Source organism: Haematobia irritans, chromosome 3 (assembly GCF_050003625.1).
Source record: "Haematobia irritans isolate KBUSLIRL chromosome 3, ASM5000362v1, whole genome shotgun sequence".
Lineage (NCBI taxonomy): Eukaryota > Metazoa > Arthropoda > Insecta > Diptera > Muscidae > Haematobia > Haematobia irritans.
Genome location: NC_134399.1, coordinates 2,861,693 through 2,882,055, shown reverse-complemented (window position 1 = coordinate 2,882,055; position 20,363 = coordinate 2,861,693). Strand labels below are relative to the sequence as shown.

At 40.2% G+C, this 20,363-nt stretch overlaps 2 protein-coding genes across 2 annotated transcripts; both read right to left on the bottom strand.

The window, feature by feature from the left end:
• Positions 1–6,726: 6,726 nt before the first annotated feature.
• On the bottom strand, positions 6,727–15,023 carry LOC142229888 (uncharacterized). The gene is made up of 2 exons (XM_075300465.1): positions 14,605–15,023; positions 6,727–7,715 (listed from the first exon to the last, which is right to left on the bottom strand). Exon 2 carries the CDS (start codon positions 7,709–7,711, stop codon positions 6,836–6,838), a length of 876 nt encoding a protein of 291 aa, XP_075156580.1. The 5' UTR covers positions 7,712–7,715; positions 14,605–15,023; the 3' UTR covers positions 6,727–6,835.
• On the bottom strand, positions 7,753–13,032 carry LOC142229154 (uncharacterized). Its single transcript, XM_075299696.1, has one exon. The coding sequence runs from the start codon at positions 13,030–13,032 to the stop codon at positions 7,753–7,755; it is 5,280 nt and encodes a 1,759-aa protein (XP_075155811.1).
• Positions 15,024–20,363: the final 5,340 nt, after the last annotated feature.

The window sequence follows — 20,363 nt, the reverse complement described above, 5'->3', positions numbered from 1 at the left end:
AAAATCACTATGGTGACGAATTTTTCCCCATGTATGCAATTCAGATTATTCGCGCAGGCGCAAACGGATCTCTTGTATTGATGGCGATAATACCGCCAGAGAATTTTTGCTGCATCTGATGACAACAATGATGGTTTTAATAGTTGCCACAACCAATTAAGATTAAAGTCAACAGAATTCTGAGATTCTTTTTTTCTTTCATTAGGCCAAAGACTATTCCAAACTCTCTACTATTGGTTATACTATTGTGGAGTCAGGGAGGGCCTCTACCGAAAGGGAAGAATAACTGTTGGAAACTTCCATGTCACTCTTGTCACACTTTGTGTGACAATTATTTAACTGAAATCAATTAATATTTGCAATTTCTTTGTAACACCTTCTGCCCCGGCCCCTATCACACGAGAATGAAAGGTGTTTTATAGCCACCAAAGTGAGTCATCAAAAATCACCTTACCATGTTTGATGATGTGCCGCCAAAGCTATTTGGCTTTCATGTTTTCACAGCTGGGCAAAAAAAGAGTGAGCGAACTTTTATTTAACAACTGGGTCCCTTGTCCATAAGACAAACGAATGGATGGATAGACGGACGGACAAACCGATCTGCCTTATGGTACCACATAGTCACACAAAAAAGTGCCATCAAAAGCACCGTCTTTTCACTACAAAGTGAACATCTTGGCAAAGAGAAGAAACGAAAAAACGAAGCACCAATAAAAACAACACCACAAAATCAATTGAAATTCTTGTGAGGAAGAAAACCCATGCAACGAATTGATGACAACTTCAATCGTATTGCATTCAATGGCAATTGGTAGTATTGGAAAGATTTCCTGTAGCCAGAGACAGTAGCTATCAAATGGTAAGGAGATGAATGCTGTCATCATCGGCATCATGGTGATTACCTTCAGAAACGCTATCCATATGCATGTGGATAGGATCCACTGGCTTCTTCTTCGTTCGCCTCGCCTGCTTAATACAATTTGACATTTGAACATTATTGCACGTTGCAAATTTAAATTGATTGGAATTTTGTTAAGTTAATCAAGTGGAACATGATGATTAAATTGATGGGGATCATGGCTTCTACAGTCTTCCCAGACCATGGGAAAAGGTAGAATAACAATGAAGAGATCTTTAGCCAATAATTGAAACAGACAGAAGAAGGACATTTCTGAAAGCAATTGATTTGAAAGGGAGAAGCTAAGGGATAAATGACCAGAGGAATCCATACAAGGACATCATTTGAGTTGGGATTATGGGGCGCATTTTAAAGGTATTGGAATTAAAATGTCATTGCTTAAAAGTAGTTTTAGAAAACCACTATCGAATTCGAAATCAGGAATGAACAAATGAAACAATTCCCATGGCAACCCAGCAAACAAGCGTCGCCAAAAAATAGTGAAAATGTTCTTTTTGGATGCGGAAGTGGTGAAAAGTGGCGCAGAAGCGATGAATTTAACATGAGCTTGTCATAGGACGGATGTTCTCCATTTCAACAGCCCTTACACTGAACCACTTTTTAGTGTGTGATCTGAATTCAGTATTTTGGATGTGAATAGAAAAATTTTGCAATATTTTGCCAAATGAATAATTTTTTATGATTTTTAATGCATTCTAACGCTTGCCTGAAACATTTGACCTCAAATATTTTCAAAAATTCACAATTTTTCCAGATTGGATTTAGAATTTTTATCGACAAAATTTGAATAGTTTGTTCCATTTTATGAATTCTTATCCTGTTTTTAATCTATTTGAAACAAAAAAAAAAAAAAATAAATAAATAAAATTACCCATTAAAAATATCAAAAAAAAGCGAGTTATAAAAAAATGAATTAAAAGAACTTCCTGTGTAGTTAAAATAGCGAACATCTTTGGAAGGACACATTTTTTTGCTGTGAAGAGGATTGCAGTAGAAAACATAATATTTGGGGCTTGAATTTGGTCCATATTGAGACAAAATTTTGATCGGTAATAAAAGTGGACAGTTCCAATATCCAAATTCATGCAAGACAAATAGTAGAGTAGTTTAGTTTAGGTATAGGGCAGCCCGTTATTTTAGGCTCACTTGGATCATCTGGAGTATCACAATGGACTGAATACATACATTGTGTTACCCCACATGGTAAACGTCGGTCTTATCAATGAGTCCTGCCTCCTGAACCTCATTTTTAGAGACATTGAAGAAGTATATAATAAAGTGAATAAGAATATCGGAGATAACATCAAGTTTTAGGATCGAATTGGCTACTTTTGGCACGAATTATTGCCTTCAAACGGCCTTGCCGGCCATCACACTCTGAACGAAATTGGCTCTGCGGTAATCTGACCATTTCCGTTGAAACGCCGTCTTGAGATGATCGTGCTGAGTCCTGTTGGACTGCCCAGGGCTTCAAAACTGTATTTAGGATATTTCTCCGATAGTTTGAATTCGAAAGGGGAACGACCATTGGCCATTACGGCGGCCCACATCATAGCCATTTGCAGCACTTGAGTTCTAGTGACAAATTGAAGGTGTACCGGTAGGCAAATATTTGACAGAAATCGAAAAAGAATTCGTCGCCATAGTTAAACCAGCTAACATTTTTAGCTCATATTGTATATATTACATCACGATAAGAGGATTTTCCAAAAACGATAGGCAAATATTTCGAAAGTGTTCATGGAGGTTTGACACTAATTTTGGACCAATATTTCCCTAGCGTTACCATACCCTAAGTTTTCAGGTACACCCGATCATTTTATTTGTTCACAAACTGCTTAATTTGGAATGCGTTCTCATCAAAGAAAACCATATTCGCTTTCGTTAAAGCGGAGCAACTCTTTGGAACTCTTTGGAACTTTAGTCCAATCTATGATGCATCCATTCTCGCGATATGCTTGGCTACTAGTAACATGGTGTAGATGCTCCTAATGTCGTATGAGCAATAATAGCATCTACACCACTTTTATTGAATGCGTTCGAGGCACACAAGAAGGCGACTTCTTGTTTTCGGTAATATTTCTGATTGTTGATTCCCAGGTACCTGACTATAACATTATAGGCATTTACTTTAGTTCATGGATTGATATTTGTTTTAGGACCAGCTTTTGCTTTTATTTTATTTTATTTTATTTTGCTTAATGATTTTATTTTTATTTGATACAAAATTGAATTTTGTATAAATCAGTCATTGGTTCGTAAGAAACCCCCTAATTTCAAATGCCTACAAACTTATCCCTGGAAAGTCTTCCTTATTTTTTGTACACTTACGTCATCCTTCGCCATTTTGACTACGGCTTATTTCAAGACGCTATAATTTGCATTGTGAGCAAAAATGAGAACCAAAATTGAGTTTATTTTCTTATTGAATATGATTTTAATTAGTATAAAACAAAAATTCATAAAATAGTTGAATTAGTATAGCTTAAATTTATAATTTCCCAATCGACTAAAATACATTTTAGATCGTAAATGAAATTACGCGTCGTCACTTTGACGAAGGATGGATGTCCTGGGTTAAACACATTTTATGATTCAATTTAATGATGTCCGTCCGTCCTTCTATCTGTCCGAATATATATGTATCAATATACCTTGATATATCAAACCAAATTACAATTCCTCTTTCTGCAACCAACAAATACTTTAGTATTCACCGATAAATAATTTCTGATTTCATATATAACCCCATTTTATGACATCGCAAAAATCATAAACTCACAAAATCATACCAATTTTCCTTTAAGAACGCAGCAAAGATTTTCTGCAATGTATACACCAACCTTATATAAAGTTCTTTAGTTGTACTAGGAATGGACATGACCATAAAACCTATGGGAAATTTGATGGTGAAATGAATTGAGAGTGTTGTTGTTTTTGGATAGGCTCTATATATTTCTATGTGAAAAGGAGTTGGAGTTGGAGAAAATATCCTTGTTTCTGTATTAGATATTGTGCGTTTTTAGATAAATAATCATTTACTCGTTTTTGCAACTGGACATGGCCCCTTGGACTAATGAAAAAGAAATAAAAGTGTCGAGTGCATTATTGCTTTTTTTGGTTTGGACAATCACACACGGGCCAGTAACATATTACGTGAAACACGAACAGATACTGAGACATTGATAGAATTTATGTTAGATAGAGGGTCGGGGGTCGATATATTAGGGTGAAATGAAGAAATTGTATGTTATTTGGTAAAGAGATCACAAGGTGAGCTGGTTTTTCGTCCTACTCTGATTGTAGGTTTTGGTAAAAACTCACTTTCGCTGGACTGATAGAATCGGTTTATTCAAGGCCTTGACAACCTGCTTTGGTTTTATTGTTTTCCAATGCAGCATTGCCCATTTAATGAGAAATGTGTGCTTCTAAATCAGGATATTTAAAAAAATGAATGAAGAGGAAACATGCCCTAAATAAACCCAGCCAACTACACCCGCATCGATGATGTGACGGTGTCAAAGGAAAAGAGAAATGTTTGTACCAAGATTTATTTAGGCAAAGGCCAACTGTCATAAACCTTTTTTCGGAGGTTCACTTTGGGTTTAGTGAACTACCCGAATTTATTCCGATAATTGTTTGATAGTTTTGCTGCAAGTAGAGGATGCTGATGACGAATGTGGTAATCCCGAAACGTGCGTCCATCCAACCATTTTGTAGTCTATAGGGCTTTGCCCAAATAAATTTGACAAACATTCTTTTCCTCTGTTGGTTAAGCTACACTTGCAGTTTAGTCAACGCAATGGTTTTTAAGCTGAGATCAAAACAACAAATAAAATGAATAAACTTATTATTAAAATTACGCTATTATTTTTTTGTTGTTGATTGTTTATGGTAATAAAATAAAAATTTCCTTTCAAAATTACGCGGTTTTAGGAAAACAGGTCATGTCGGTTCTTTGTTCCACAAATAAATAAAGCCAGAAATCCCGAAATTCAAAACTCCCTGTTTTTTGAGAACCGGGAGATATTTTTTTCTTTTTAATTTTTTTAGATAATCAATATTTAAAAAAAAAAAAAAACAACATAAGACTTAAATTTAAGAAAGACAGATTTAGCTCAAATAAATTAAATTAAATATTTTAATAAAATTAAATTATGCTATATAAAGGGTGATTCTTTTGAGGTTAGGATTTTCATGCATTAGTATTTGACAGATCACGTGGGATTTCAGACATGGTGTCAAAGAGAAAGATGCTCAGTATGCTTTGACATTTCATCATGAATAGACTTACTAACGAGCAACGCGTGCAAATCATTGAATTTTATTACCAAAATCAGTGGCAGAAAATCCGCTTTTTTATCGACAAATTTTGTTCAGCGATGAGGCTCATTTCTGGTTGAATGGCTACGTAAATAAGCAAAATTGCCGCATTTGGAGTGAAGAGCAACCAGAAGCCGTTCAAGAACTGCCCATGCATCCCGAAAAATGCACTGTTTGGTGTGGTTTGTACGCTGGTGGAATCATTGGACCGTATTTTTTCAAAGATGCTGTTGGACGCAACGTTACGGTGAATGACGATCGCTATCGTTCGATGCTAACAAACTTTTTGTTGCCAAAAATGGAAGAACTGAACTTGGTTGACATGTGGTTTCAACAAGATGGCGCTACATGCCACACAGCTCGCGATTCTATGGCCATTTTGAGGGAAAACTTCGGAGAACAATTCATCTCAAGAAATGGACCGGTAAGTTGGCCACCAAGATCATGCGATTTGACGCCTTTAGACTATTTTTTGTGGGGCTACGTCAAGTCTAAAGTCTACAGAAATAAGCCAGCAACTATTCCAGCTTTGGAAGACAACATTTCCGAAGAAATTCGGGCTATTCCGGCCGAAATGCTCGAAAAAGTTGCCCAAAATTGGACTTTCCGAATGGACCACCTAAGACGCAGCCGCGGTCAACATTTAAATGAAATTATCTTCAAAAAGTAAATGTCATGGACCAATCTAACGTTTCAAATAAAGAACCGATGAGATTTTGCAAATTTTATGCGTTTTTTTTTTTAAAAAGTTATCAAGCTCTTAACAAATCACCCTTTATATGGGAGCTATATCTAAATTTGCACACATGACTATATTACTAATTGTACTTCTAGTGCAAAATTTCAACCAAATTGGGCCAGAACTCTGGCTTGTGGAAGCTATATCTAAATTTGAACCGATTTCAATCAAATTTGGCACACATGACTATACTACCATGAAAACGCCACAAATCGGTGAGCAATTTTCCTCTAGAATGGAGAACAGTTGATATAGCTGCTGAGCCAGAAATCTTGCGTTGATCACAAGGTTTCTCCCAGAAGTTGTTGAGAAACGGTATGAAATGATAGGAAAGGAAATAATAACACAGCGAAATTAGAATTCATAAAGTACAAGAGGTGCTTTTATTCAAAGTACAATGTTTAGGAGAAAAATATTACCAGGTGTTAGTGAAGCCAGTCGGTTTGTAAGTGATCATAACTCCTCGAAGCAACGACGATCACCCCCGAACCCACACAGCATGAGTGTAGCGAAAGAGAACAAAAGATGATTTACAGTGAGGATCATGTTAGAAAGTGTTCTGGTGTTGCCACCGGTCAGAACGAAGAAACAATGCCGGATTCTGGCGTAGACATTACCGCCCGCCTTGCAGTGTCACTGCAACCAAAATGCTTGAAATGGGTATCGCCAATGCTTCTTCGGATTACAATCACCTAAAAATAGGTTAGTAACAAATTAAATTCATGATGTTGCAAAGAAAGGAAAGTTTGTGTTTTTGTTCATTAAATTCCATGCAAATTTATTTCTTATGAGTTCATATATACCGAAATGGTGAGCTAAAGTGAAATTGAACAGCTAGACCGCGACCATTGGGTCTAGAAGGAAGATGCCCCGTAGATAACCCATCCAAAAATCGTGCTCATTGCCGTTGGTAGTCCGGGTCTGGAAAATGAACCGTCTGAAACAATTTTAGGATACCAATCCACGCCGAGAACTATGTCGATGGGAGAGGACTCAAAAAACCCCGAATCTGCCAGCAGAAGATTTGGAAAGTTCTCCTTGAAGGACTCCGAAAGGGACTTGGACGGGGTCTTCATCGCAATCCGGTTGTCCACGCGTAAAGTTGTTTCTATCTTGATACTGGAGTCGAAACGGGACCTCAGGACTAAAGGGCAAAGTGTCTCATCCTGGAGCGTGAGCGTCGTGAGCTTATGTGCCTCCACCACCCTTCTCGATATTCGACTAAAAGGCGAACCGGAATCCAGCAAACATCGGACAAGAGACTCCTTCTTCCTGCTATCAATTCGCACTAGCACGGTGGGTAACAACACCACGCTGTTTTGTCTCATTAGGGACGAGAGCGACGTCCTCTCCTGACCCGGGATGGGACCTGAAGGGCGGGTTACAGAGGTGGCCGTTGACTGGGAAGCAGCCGAAGTGGGTGATCTGGAGCGTTTGGTGCGTGTCTCCTTCCTGCGTGTTGACAAAGGATGAAGAAGTGTGTGGTGGCGGCTATGGCAAATTCGGCAACCAGATGTGGAAAAACATCTGCCGTGAGAATGTTCATGGGCTAAACAGTTTATGCAATAGCCCCTTTTTTGCACAACACTCAGGCGTTCATTGACGTTCATTTTTAAGAACCTCCTACAGGTTCGTAATGGATGGGGAAAGTTGCAGAGATGACAGGTGTAGGACTTGGCCTTGGACACCTTACTTCCGGAAAACTTTGGACGAGATGGTGACTTGGGCATGATGCTAGAGAATTGGGAGGAGAGAGAAAAAATATACACTTTTATTCCTCCTGCGGAAGAACAATGAGTTTGACAAGGGGTCGGGTAACCACTCCCCGTTGAGTTATTAGATCGGCTACCCTCACGCGGTTATCTGGACCTAGATATGTTTTGGACACTCGACCTAAACGCCATGAATTCGGTGGAAGGTTATCATCTTTAATCACCACAAGAGAACCGTTTTCCAAATTTCTCTCGGGGGTCTGCCACTTGTGGCGTTTTTGAAGTTCGGACAAATACTCGGACTTCCATCGGGTACAGAAATGCTGATGTACAGCCTTAATTTTCTCCCAACGCTTAAGCAAAGATATTCGAGAGCCATCAATCTGCGGCTCAACAGGAGCTAGAATCGGAGTGCCCACCAAAAAATGTCCGGGGGTTAAGGCCGAAAGATCATTGGGGTCCTGCGATAGAGGTGAGAGCGGCCGAGAATTAAGACATGACTCGATGCGTGCCAAAAGCGTAGAGAACTCCTCGAAAGTGAACTTCATCGAGCCAGCGAATTTACGAAAGTGGGATTTGAAGCTCTTGACGCCCGCTTCCCATAATCCCCCCATGTGTGGAGTTCCCGGAGGGATGAAATGCCACGTCACCCGCTGATGCGCATAATGCGCCGTTAATGCCTCCCGAGATGTCCTTAAAAAGTCGCGAGCCAGCATCCGGGAGGCACCCACAAACGTAGTACCATTGTCAGAATACAGATCGGCAGGGCATCCACGACGTGCAACGAAACGATGGAATGCTGCCAGAAACGCGGCTGTGGTCAACTCCGAAGTCGCTTCCAAATGAATAGCCTTCGTACAGAAGCAGACGAACACGCATACATATCCTTTTACTATACGGCAGGCCCTTCCGCTATAAGTCTTGATATCGAATGGACCTGCGAAGTCCAGTCCTGTCCGAGAAAAAGGACGCGAAATCTCGGTTCTCTCCGGAGGTAGAGCGGCCATTAACTGTGACTGACACCGCTTCTTGTAGAGTATGCATGGCTTGCAGTGACTGATAGTGGCTTTTACCAAGTTCTTAATCCGGGGAATCCAGTATTGCGCCCTAACAACCCTCATCATAAGTTGGTTACCACCGTGCAACGTCACCGAATGAACAAATGCCACTAAAAGCTTTGAAAATCTGCAATTGTAAGGTAGAATGATAGGATGCTTCTCGTTATACGTAAGGCCAGGAGAATGAGCTAAGCGACCACAGGAACGAATTAACCCCTCAGCATCCATAAAGGGATTAAGATTGCGGATTCTACTTGAAGCTGGAACTGAACTGTGAGATTCTAGTCCGCGGTATTCGTTTGGGTAAAACGCTCTCTGCGTAACGGAAATCAACCTGTCTCGGACCATAGACAGTTCGGGGCTAGAGAGAGAAATAGAATGGTGCACGAACCTCGAGCGGTACTTAGAATGTGTGTGATAGAAAAACCGATACACATAGGCAAGTACCCGCAAAGCCCGAGGGAATGAACTGAACCTTTCAAGGACGTCTTCGAAATCCGAGAAATACGCGAAATGAATCTGAAGAGATTTCCTCTCCAGAGCAGTATCCGACAGCTCCAAGAAACTCGAGTTCGTCCATGGTTCCGGGACATCACTAAGCCACTTGGGACCAGACCACCACAATTCGTTTGCCACTAGATCGGGCGGCATTAGCCCTCTGCTCGCGAGGTCCGCCGGATTTTCCTCTGAAGCAACATGATGCCATTTGGAGAAATCAACAACCTGGATTATGTCGGATACCCTGTTGGCCACAAATGTCTTCCAGGACCCAGGAGACTTTGATAGCCATGAAAGAACAATTGTAGAATCCGTCCAGCAATATATAGAATAGGACTGAACTTCAAGTAGGGGAAGCAAACAGTCAAGCATTCCCGCCAGCAACGCTGCACCGCATAGCTCCAATCGCGGTATGGACAATGTTTTCAAGGGAGCTACCCGTGTCTTCGAGTAAACCAAATGAGCGGAAACAGAATCACCATCAACGATACGAACATAGAGCGCCGCTGCATAGGCTTTCTCGGACGCGTCGCAGAAACCATGAAACTGAACAACACTACCGGGGACGAAATTCAACCAACGAGGAATACGAATGGAATTAATGGAAGAGAATGTAGACTCAAACTCCCACCACTGAGAGAGAATCCCGATAGGAAGTTCATCGTCCCAACCAACGCCGGATCCCCAAACCTCCTGCATCAATATCTTAGCCCGAACTATGCAGGGTGATAGCCAACCAGCAGGGTCGAATAACTTCGCAATCTGCGCCAAAATCGTACGCTTTGTGTGTCTCTCCCGATGAGGGAATGCCCTGGCCACGAAAAAGAAACTATCTAAATGAGCATCCCATCGAATCCCAAGCATCTTCGCCGTACTTTCGTGGTCAATACGCAAGAAATCGTTGCACAACCGATGCTCGGGAGTGATTTCGGCTATAAGATCCGCATGATTGGAAGTCCATTTTCTCAACAGAAAACCGGCAGATGAGAGAGCCAATTCTAACTGCCGAATTGACTCCCTTGCTGCAGAAAGCGAATGGGAACCTGCTAATACGTCGTCTACATACATAGCATTTCGAAGGATGTCGCTCGCCAGTGGATAAAGATCGGCCACATCATCCGCCAACTGATGAAGAACTCGAATGGCCAAATACGGCGCACAGTTAACCCCAAACGTCACTGTAAGCAACTCGAACTCCTGGATTTTGTCCGTAGGATTATCACGATACAAAATTCTTTGAAACCTCGTGTGCTCCGGATGAACCCATATCTGACGATACATCTTTTGTATGTCAGCGTTGAAAACGAAACGAAAGAACCTCCACCTTAGAATTAACATCGTCAAATCATTCTGAAGCGTAGGCCCTGTATGTAGGATTCCATTAAGACTCACGCCATTGGAAGATGGAGAAGAAGCATTAAACACCACTCTGACACGAGTGGATGATTTGTCAGGCCTCACCACCGCGTGATGAGGCATATAATAACTCGAAGGCTCAGAGTCACCAGGCGGTCGTAAAACCTTGCGCATATGCCCCAGTTGGCTATACTCCCGAACCACTGAATCATATTCCTCCTTGAATGTGGGATTTCGACTAAGTCGTGCCTCATTCCTAAGAAACTGAGACATAGCGCTTCTCCTCGAATCGCCTAAACCAACACCATTGCCACTGACCTCGCGGAAAGGCAAACGAACAACATACCTGCCATCCTCCCCTACCGACACTGTAGACCTGAATAACTCCTCGCAGAATATGTCGGAAGCCGACATAAAATTTTTCCTCGGAAGATTCTCCACCTCCCAAAAACGCGCGATTTCCTTGTCCAGCGAGATCTCACAATAGTTGCACAATATCGCGGTTGACCGGGGAGGATCCTGGCCAACGGGCCCCATCAGCACCCACCCGAATACGGTGTCGTGAGCCATGAGCGATCCACACACGTTTCGCTTTACCTCCGAAAGCATTACCAACGGCAGCACATCACCCCCAAGCAACAAATCGATCGGCGAACTTCTAAAGAAATCCGGGTCCGCCAAAATCATGTTCGGCAAACCCTCAAACTCTGAGGCAGGAATTGACCTTGACGGAAGATTGCCAGAAAGTTTCGGAATAACCAAGGCCCTGGCCGTTATTCCAACATCCCCACGAACCCTCGATGACACTAAAATATCGCATTCCTTACGAACATTGGCAGAAACCGAATCATTCAATCCTGCCACCTGAGCACTTGTACTCCTACACGGCAACCTCAGCCTGTTGACCAGACGTTCGGATATAAGTGTTCCCTCCGAACCGGAGTCAAAAAGAGCGCGAACGGAGTACTTCACCCCCAGATGACAAAGATGAAGTACAGCGGTACCCAGTATGACGCCTCGAGCCTGCGACGCGAAACACGACTGAAAAACTCCAGCTCCCGACTCGGTGGACTGTATGGAAGATGAACCTGAACATGAAGCGGAATTCGCGTGTAAATTGGAGCCCGTCACATCCGCGGCTTCGGCCATGCCCGCGGTCGACTCATCCGACGCTCCATGCAGAAGGGTGTTATGCCGCCGATTACAAGTGAAACAGTTACTCCCGCTTGGACAATTCCTAACGAGATGAGACCTTGAGAAACAATTCAAACACAACCCCTGCCGCCTAATCTCTGATCGACGCATATCAGGGCTCATATTGAGGAACTTCGAGCACTTACGTATAATGTGAGACTCGTTCGGACACAGGGGGCACTTAGGAGCAGTGATCCGATTCTGAAATGAACCCACCCTTTTCGAACGTCTCGACTGATCCCCCGTCGTTGGGTCCTGCGAAGAGAGACTACTGTGGGGATTATTACGAATCTCCGAAACGGATTCCAATGTTCGATACCGATTCGTAAGGAACTTATCCAAATCACACCACTTTGGAATGGACGCCTTGTCAGATAAAGTATGCTCCCACAACGTCAGAGTCGAATCCGGAAGTCGATTAGAACAAAGAAATACGAAAATGGGGTCCCAACTCGCAACATCAATATCGTAGATCTTCAAGGCGGAAATGCACGAGTTTATATCCTGCTGAAGCCTCTTTATACCTTGCGCGGACTCGACCTTAACATCCGGTAAATTGAAGAGCACCCGCAGCTGGCCGTTTACCAGAACCCGTTTATTTTCGTAACGATCGCACAGACCGTTCCAGGCGATCTCGAAGCCGCGGTCAGTAAGCGGGCTCTTCTGAACAATGTCCCTGGCCTCACCCTTTGTCTTCTGAACCAGATGAAACAACCTCTCCACAGGACTAAGTCGCGAATTCTTTATGTATATGGCGGTAAACATATCCCGGAACGTGGGCCATGCCATATAATCGCCACAAAAAACCTCGGTGTCGCAAGGGGGCAACGTAAATGAATAACCGGTAGTAGTAGCAACCGACTCGGCCGCAGGCAAAGAAATCGGAGTGGATCTCGCAACTTTGGAACTATTCTGCAATTCCTCAGAAGTCTGGGATAATCTCGCCACACACCTGCAGTACGCCACGTACGTACTTTTATACTTCGCGCGAACATTCTCCAGCTCCGAAGCTTCAATATCCGAGGTCTGTGTGCCGTCCTCCGAATCTTGCTCAGCCGCCCTATCCTGTAAATACCGGTCAAACTCCGTCTTCACATCCCTCCAAATTCCCCTCAATTCTTCGAGGTGTATCCTGATAGAATGCACGGAATCGATCGGATAGACATTGCCGCCTAGATCGGCTTCGAATTCGACAATAGAATCGGCCAAGCGAATGAACGAATCGAAAGACATAGCGTACGATATAACTGATACAATGGTAAGAAGTCCGGTATATATGAGCCGATTCCCGCGTAATAATGAAAGAACGGGTACGCCTCTAAATTGTTATATACCAAATCAAATGCAATCCCGATTCGCTAGAGCGTTTCGATGCACACTGTGCAGCCAGGTCACCCAGATAACTCCAAGAACGAAATACTACGCATATATCCAGGTGCGAACAATGTATGCGACGAAGTTCCCTACCGTAGGGTGTTCGCCATGAAACAAACTACTTTTCTCTTATCAATCCAAACGCAAAGAGAGTAAGTGCCTCCTAAAGAGCGTAGCAATGGTGGGCCAAGCAATGCTCACTATATCAACGGCAATAGCTTGGTCGCTTATCTAAACAAGAGTATTAAAGAACATATACAGAATGCAGCAGCGATCACTCGTTGGCCAAAGGGACGCACAAGCAATGGTGGGGAAAGAAACGCTCACTGTATGTTGATCAAATGCAATGGCTTGGTCTCCGCCTATGTTCTCCAACCAAGAGTAGTAAAGAACATATACAGAATGTAGCAGCGATCACTCGTAGGCCAAAAGGACGCACAAGCAACGGTGGGGAAAGAAACGCTCACTGTATGTTGATCAAATTCAATGTCTCGGCATATGCATACACACCCGATGAGAGCGATATGCAATAAAAAAATATGAAATATTATGGAGGCCACTTGTGGAGTAGAGGGACGCACAAGCAATGGTGGGGAAAGCACTGCTCGCTGTATGTTGATCAAAGGCAATGGCTTGGTCTCTGCCTATGTTCTCCAACCAAGAGTAGTAAAGAACATATACAGAATGCAGCAGCGATCACTCGTAGGCCAAAGGGACGCACAAGCAATGGTGGGGAAAGAAACGCTCACTGTAGGCCGATCAAATGCAATGTCTCGGCATATGCATACACACCCGATGAGTGCGGTGTGCAATAAAAAAAATACGAAATATTATGATGGCCACTTGATCACTAGAGGGACGCACAAGCAATGGTGGGGAAAGAAACGCTCACTGTATGTTGATCAAATGCAATGTTCTCTGCCTATGTTCTCTAACCAAGAGTATGGTGGCCACTTGTTCACTAGAGGGACGCACAAGTTATGGTGGGGAAAGAAACGCTCACTGTATGTCGATCAAAGACAATGACTCGTCTATGCCTCACTATCGTTGAGAGTCCAATAAAGACATCGAAAAAAAAAGAAAAAATGCCACCACTTACTTGGCTTTGACATAAACCAAGAAAGCCAAAAATTTCCCTTTGGGACAACGCCGAATTTCCTTCAGTGCAAATAGAAAAGCATCGTATGAAACCCAACTCCCCAACAACTGAACCAATTTCGTAATTTGGGGGTGGTAAGATGACGTTGTCAAATAACTCCTCCACCGAATTCGTTACAATGAATAATAAAATGGAAGCATGAAAGAACAAAACAATATCGATGTTGTTGTTGTAAAAAGAAATATTTCTCTCACCGACGGCAAACTCAATGATTTGTCGTTTTACTAATTGAACGAATTTGCACCTTTCTTGAACAAAAAACACAAACTTACCTCGCTTATGAGATGATGACAGTATAAAATGAAGATGATGGATAGGTGATTTTCAATAGGAAGTGCAATCTCAGCTAGCGCAATGTTAACGTATCCGGTTCGTATAGGACCAAAATGAAAACGCCACAAATCGGTGAGCAATTTTCCTCTAGAATGGAGAACAGTTGATATAGCTGCTGAGCCAGAAATCTTGCGTTGATCACAAGGTTTCTCCCAGAAGTTGTTGAGAAACGGTATGAAATGATAGGAAAGGAAATAATAACACAGCGAAATTAGAATTCATAAAGTACAAGAGGTGCTTTTATTCAAAGTACAATGTTTAGGAGAAAAATATTACCAGGTGTTAGTGAAGCCAGTCGGTTTGTAAGTGATCATAACTCCTCGAAGCAACGACGATCACCCCCGAACCCACACAGCATGAGTGTAGCGAAAGAGAACAAAAGATGATTTACAGTGAGGATCATGTTAGAAAGTGTTCTGGTGTTGCCACCGGTCAGAACGAAGAAACAATGCCGGATTCTGGCGTAGACATACCAATTGTACTCCTTGTGCAAAATTTCAAGCTAATCGGGATAAAACTCTTGCTTCTGGGTCCATATAAGTGCATATCGGGCGAAAGATATATATGGGAGCTATATCTAAATCTGAATCGATTTCAACCAAATTTGTCAAATGTGTTGGGTGCTACAATGCTAAATCTACTCCCTGTGCAAAATATCAACCAAATTGGGCCAAAATTCTGGCTTTTAGGACCATATTAGTCCATATCGGGCGAAATATATATATGGGAGCTAATCTGAACCGATTTCAATCAAATTTTGCGCACTTGACTATACTACTAATTGTACTCTTAGTGCAAAATTTCTACCAAATTCGGCCAAAAATCTGGCTTCTGGGGCCATATAAGTCCATATCGGGCGGAAGATATATATGGGAGCTATATCTAAATCTGAGCCGATTTCAATCAAATTTTGCGCACTTGGCTATACTACTAATTGTACTCCTAGTGCAAAATTTCAACCAAATTCGGCCAAAAATCTGGCTTCTGGGGCCATATAAGGCCATATCGTGCGAAAGATATATATGGGAGCTATATCTAAATATGAACCGATTTCTAAAATTCCAAAATCAATAGGGTTCTATTCTGACCCAAATTAGGAACATGTGCCAAATTTGAAGGCGATTTGACTTAAATTGCGACCTAGACATTGATCACAAAAATGTGTTCCCAGACAGACGGACGGACGGACAGACGGACATGGTTATATCGACTCAGGGACCCACCCTGAGCATTATTGCCAAAGACACCATGTGTCTATCTCGTCTCCTTCTGGGTGTTACAAACTCATGCACTATTTTTAATACCCTGTTCCACAGTGTGGCGCAGGGTGTAAAAATAAATGTTATATATTTTGTTTTTTTTTTTTTTTGTATTATTTTAAATTATACTAAACTTATAGTAAATACAAGATGAGTATGGAAATAGTAGTGTATATTTAGCAACTGAGGGCCTCAGCTAATATTATTAATTACATACATAATTTATTACAATTATAAACTTATGTATAAAAAATATTAGAGACTAAATAGTACCTGCTTAACATTAAAATAAATTACTTCGATAAATTAAAGGAGGAATACGGGATTTACCATAGCTGATGCATGCAAAAAAAAAATTAAACATTCTGGCTTGAAATTGAAATGATCAGAACATGAGAACATTTTCAATTATAAGGTCTGGGATAATGTTCAATCAAATTGTTATCAATTTTTTTACAGCTTCATATATAAACAAATGCTTACTTTCTTTTCCGTTACACCCTATTATTGCGGTAGCTTATATGAATTTCTGTTAATTGCGGGGGCCAAGCCTCCACATACTTGCCTACCCAAAAGAAAGATAATAAAACGTGTTGTCCATACATGGCTAGGCATTTGGAGGCTTCTTTTATTTTCCCATTCTTAACAATTTGGTGGTATTTCCTTTGGAAACACTTACAATTCAGGCGACAGTTTACAGGACATGGCCGCCAAATACCTCCCAGCCGATATAACTATGTGCCCATCCACATGAGAAGATGTGTAAAACATGCTGTCGTCTGCTTGTAGAGAAAGTACATTCGGAAAAAATATGTAAGCTACCATTATGAATACAAATAATAAAAGTAGTAATGATTCTTTTTAATTGCATAAAAGTAGGGCATAAAGCTTTTGATTGGCATTCATTCTAAAATATTTAGTTTATTCAGAAGTTCTTTGTATACGATCAAGATTTGTTTAAGAACCAAGAAGTTTACCAGTACGAAGAATACGAATGATTGCGAGTACGAATGCAATGTGTACTAAAACGTACGAGTAACAGAAGTACGGACGAGTAGGGGTACCAAAACGTGCGAAGACTTTGAGTTAGTCAAAATACACATATGGAACACTGAGACTGCAATGAATACAAATACGAATACGAAGCCTCCCAAAACTTCTTCATTTTGATGAGATAGAACGGAAAAGATAAACGAATTTTGAATTTTCGTCCTGTTTCCAATTATCAGACATAGTGGAAAGTTAGCACTAAAGATAAAATTTTGTACATAATTAAGAGCAAGACCATCAAACATTAACCTCCTGGAGCTGGTTCTTTTCGGTGTCATGAAAAATAAGCGTGTAGTATTAAGAAGTTTACACAATTACGGATTTTCATATCGTCGTCATTGAAAGATTGTTTTAGAAAACCGTAGTGGTAGTTCAAGAGAAGTGACAGTGGCTCAGAATCATTTCATAAGGCGATTTAGCTGTAGATGTCCGTCCGTCTTCTCTTCTTTCTAGAATTCAGAATTTGTAGATAACGTTCGATGCGATTCTTTGCTTCAGCAAGTATCAGGGTTGGCCTGTCGCAAATTTTGACTTTTGCGACATACGTTTACGACGGTATAATACGTATGTCGTAAACCTAGTGTAGAAAACCTAATTTGGAATTAAAGAACTTGTGAATATGTTTTAAGTTAATTTAGTTAAGCTCCCCGATAAAAGGTATGCAAAAAATGCTTTATATTGTATTTATTCAAAACTCTACTAGATTTACGTCTCTCATTCACAACTTCAAACTATTCTTGGTTTTCGTGGTCCACAGTGTCCATCTAAGCTTTAGTTGCATCAACGAATGACTTGCTACTATTTTGAAAATTTTTAATTAATATGGAAATTGATTCTAATAAGCCAAAAATTCTCTCTAAACAGCAATTCACTTATGTAAGACTTAAGTAGTTTCCTTCCGTCCAGTTTCTGCAGTAATTTGTGAAAAGTTAACCATGAGTGAGTACCGACCGTCACGTTTACTGCACCATCGAGTTTCCAATTGATATAACCATATTCTCAAGTTTTTTTTAAATTCGTTAATAATTTTATGAACATTCCTGAGAATTTAGACTTCTTTGCATATATCATCATCTTGGTCATTCGTTGCCTATCTGAAGGGTCTGAAGTACTATTTGGAGTTTGCTACTTTTTCTATATTTACGACGTGTATGTGACGTTTACGACGTTTACAACTTTGCGATAGTCGCAAACCTTAATAAGTTTGACACAGACCATCTCTAGCAAGCATATAAAAAAGTTCTAGAGAAGAGACTAAAGCTCAAAATCTCTTCATAAAGTGATTTAGCTTCAGATGTCCGCTCGTCTCCCCTTTCTATTTTGGATTTTTTTACACTTGAGAAAATTTTTAGATAACAATTCGTGATGGGTGACAAGTTTATAAGAAGAGACTAAAGGCGATTTCGTTTCAGTGAAAAGGTGTAATCCTATAGGGTTACACTACTTCATCCCTAATTGCCACAACGCCCAAATTATAGGGTAATTCTAAAATGGTTGCTACTTCATAATGCTTTCAAGCATCACAAAAGATGCAACATAGTCGTTGATATTTACGAAACGGTTTCCTAAATGTTGCACTTCTTATTACAGTGGAAATCGCTATAAGGCTCAGAATCATGTCCTTTATCCAGAGCCGGTTTCCGGTACAAGGACAAAAACCTTGGAATTTCTTGTTTTTATAATTTTTTCGTTCAGTGTAGCCTGCCGTATCGGTATAAGAGCGCGGAGAATATTGTCCTATTATTTTGCACTTACTATAACATCGTCATAAATATATTTTCTTTTAGTATTTTATTGATAGTAACATACAACAATGTTGTCTGTGCTCCATTTGGCCAAATACACATAAAAATAAACTTTGCTTTTTGGTTGCTGTTCTATTATGACGCTGTATTGGTCCTGGAAAAGGGACATTTAACAGTTGCAGCTGTTGGCAGTTTTATGATTGTTTGTGTGCGTGTTATATTCTTCTTTTTTTTTGGTCATCTTACTCTCTAGTTGGTCTTATATTTTTATTGTTTTGTACGTGCATTATATTTGGGTTAAGGACGAGTAATAGTAAGAGTAAGTAGGCTGTTCCAATTGTTAAAGAAATACAGGGGGAGGGTGGAAGAGAAAATTTCTACTTAACCATATATTATTTAATTTTTACAACCCGCAACATAGTAGCAACATCATCTCACTCTAAAATACTAGAAATCACTGCTCGTATATTGTGCAAGTCCCCTTGAAGTTGCTATTCAAAAGCCGTCTGCCAAAGCAAGTGATTGTCTGAGTGTTGTTTCCTGACCGAATTCTATGCCTCTATGATTAGGGCTGTCAAAAGGCAATAATCATCAATTTTGATTTCCGGCAAATTTCTTAAGATGTCCAAAGTATTATTAACCATATATTGTTACTTTTTTCGTCTTTGTATTTCATTGAATAGAAAAAGTTCATACTATGAAAAGAGTGTTTTTTTAGATATTGGCAAGATATGGCCATTATATGGACTAATATCCGTCATAAATTTGTTATTAATTTTATTGGAATTTATGACAAGCTTATGAACAATATATTGATCACTTTATGGCTTTGGGCAGAGAAAAAAGTTGCCATTTTCAACTGGAAGTACAAATCAATAATTTAAAAAAAAAAATAAATGAAAGGAGCTTATAAAAATGTGGAGCTATACACTAAAAAAAAGTGAACTCTCTATTTCACTAAAGCAAATTTAACTTTATTTTAGTTCATGGAATTATTATGTTTGGAGAATGTTTCCTTTACTCTAATAATTTGTTGCATACATTAGCTGAACTAACTAAAAAACCGGAAAAATTTATACTTAAATTAAGCATGAAGATTTACTAATTTCGTATTTGTCACAACATAGTTCATTAATTCTCCAATTTCCAACTCCAATTTTTTCCTTCAAACTACAAAATTTTCTTTAACAAGTGAAAAAATAAAGGTGAACCAATTAAATATTTTCATAAATTCAATGAAACTTTTCATTAATGTAATGTTTTTTTCTATTAAACAACGAAATAGTTCATATTAGTAATGAGCATGCTAATTATCTCAATGACAATTTTTCGATATGTTAATGGAAACAATTTCATTGGCTCAATTTTAAAGAAATTTAGACTAAAATAAAAATATAAAAGACTTTTAACAAGTATATACGGCCGTAAATTCGGCCAGGCCGAATCTTATGTACCCTCCACCATGGATTGCATAGAAACTTCTACGAAAGACTGTCATTCACAATCGAATTACTTGGGTTGTGGTACCAAATCTCGGGATCGGTTTATATGGGGCTATGTATGATTATGGACTGATATGGACCACTTTTGGCATGGTTGTTAAATATCATATACAACCACCACGTACCAAATTTCAAGCAGATC

Bases quoted from the DNA above. Each gene is read 5' to 3' on its own strand.
- LOC142229888 (XM_075300465.1), bottom strand. From the start codon at position 7,711: ATGCCCAAGTCACCATCTCGTCCAAAGTTTTCCGGAAGTAAGGTGTCC.
- LOC142229154 (XM_075299696.1), bottom strand. From the start codon at position 13,032: ATGTCTTTCGATTCGTTCATTCGCTTGGCCGATTCTATTGTCGAATTC.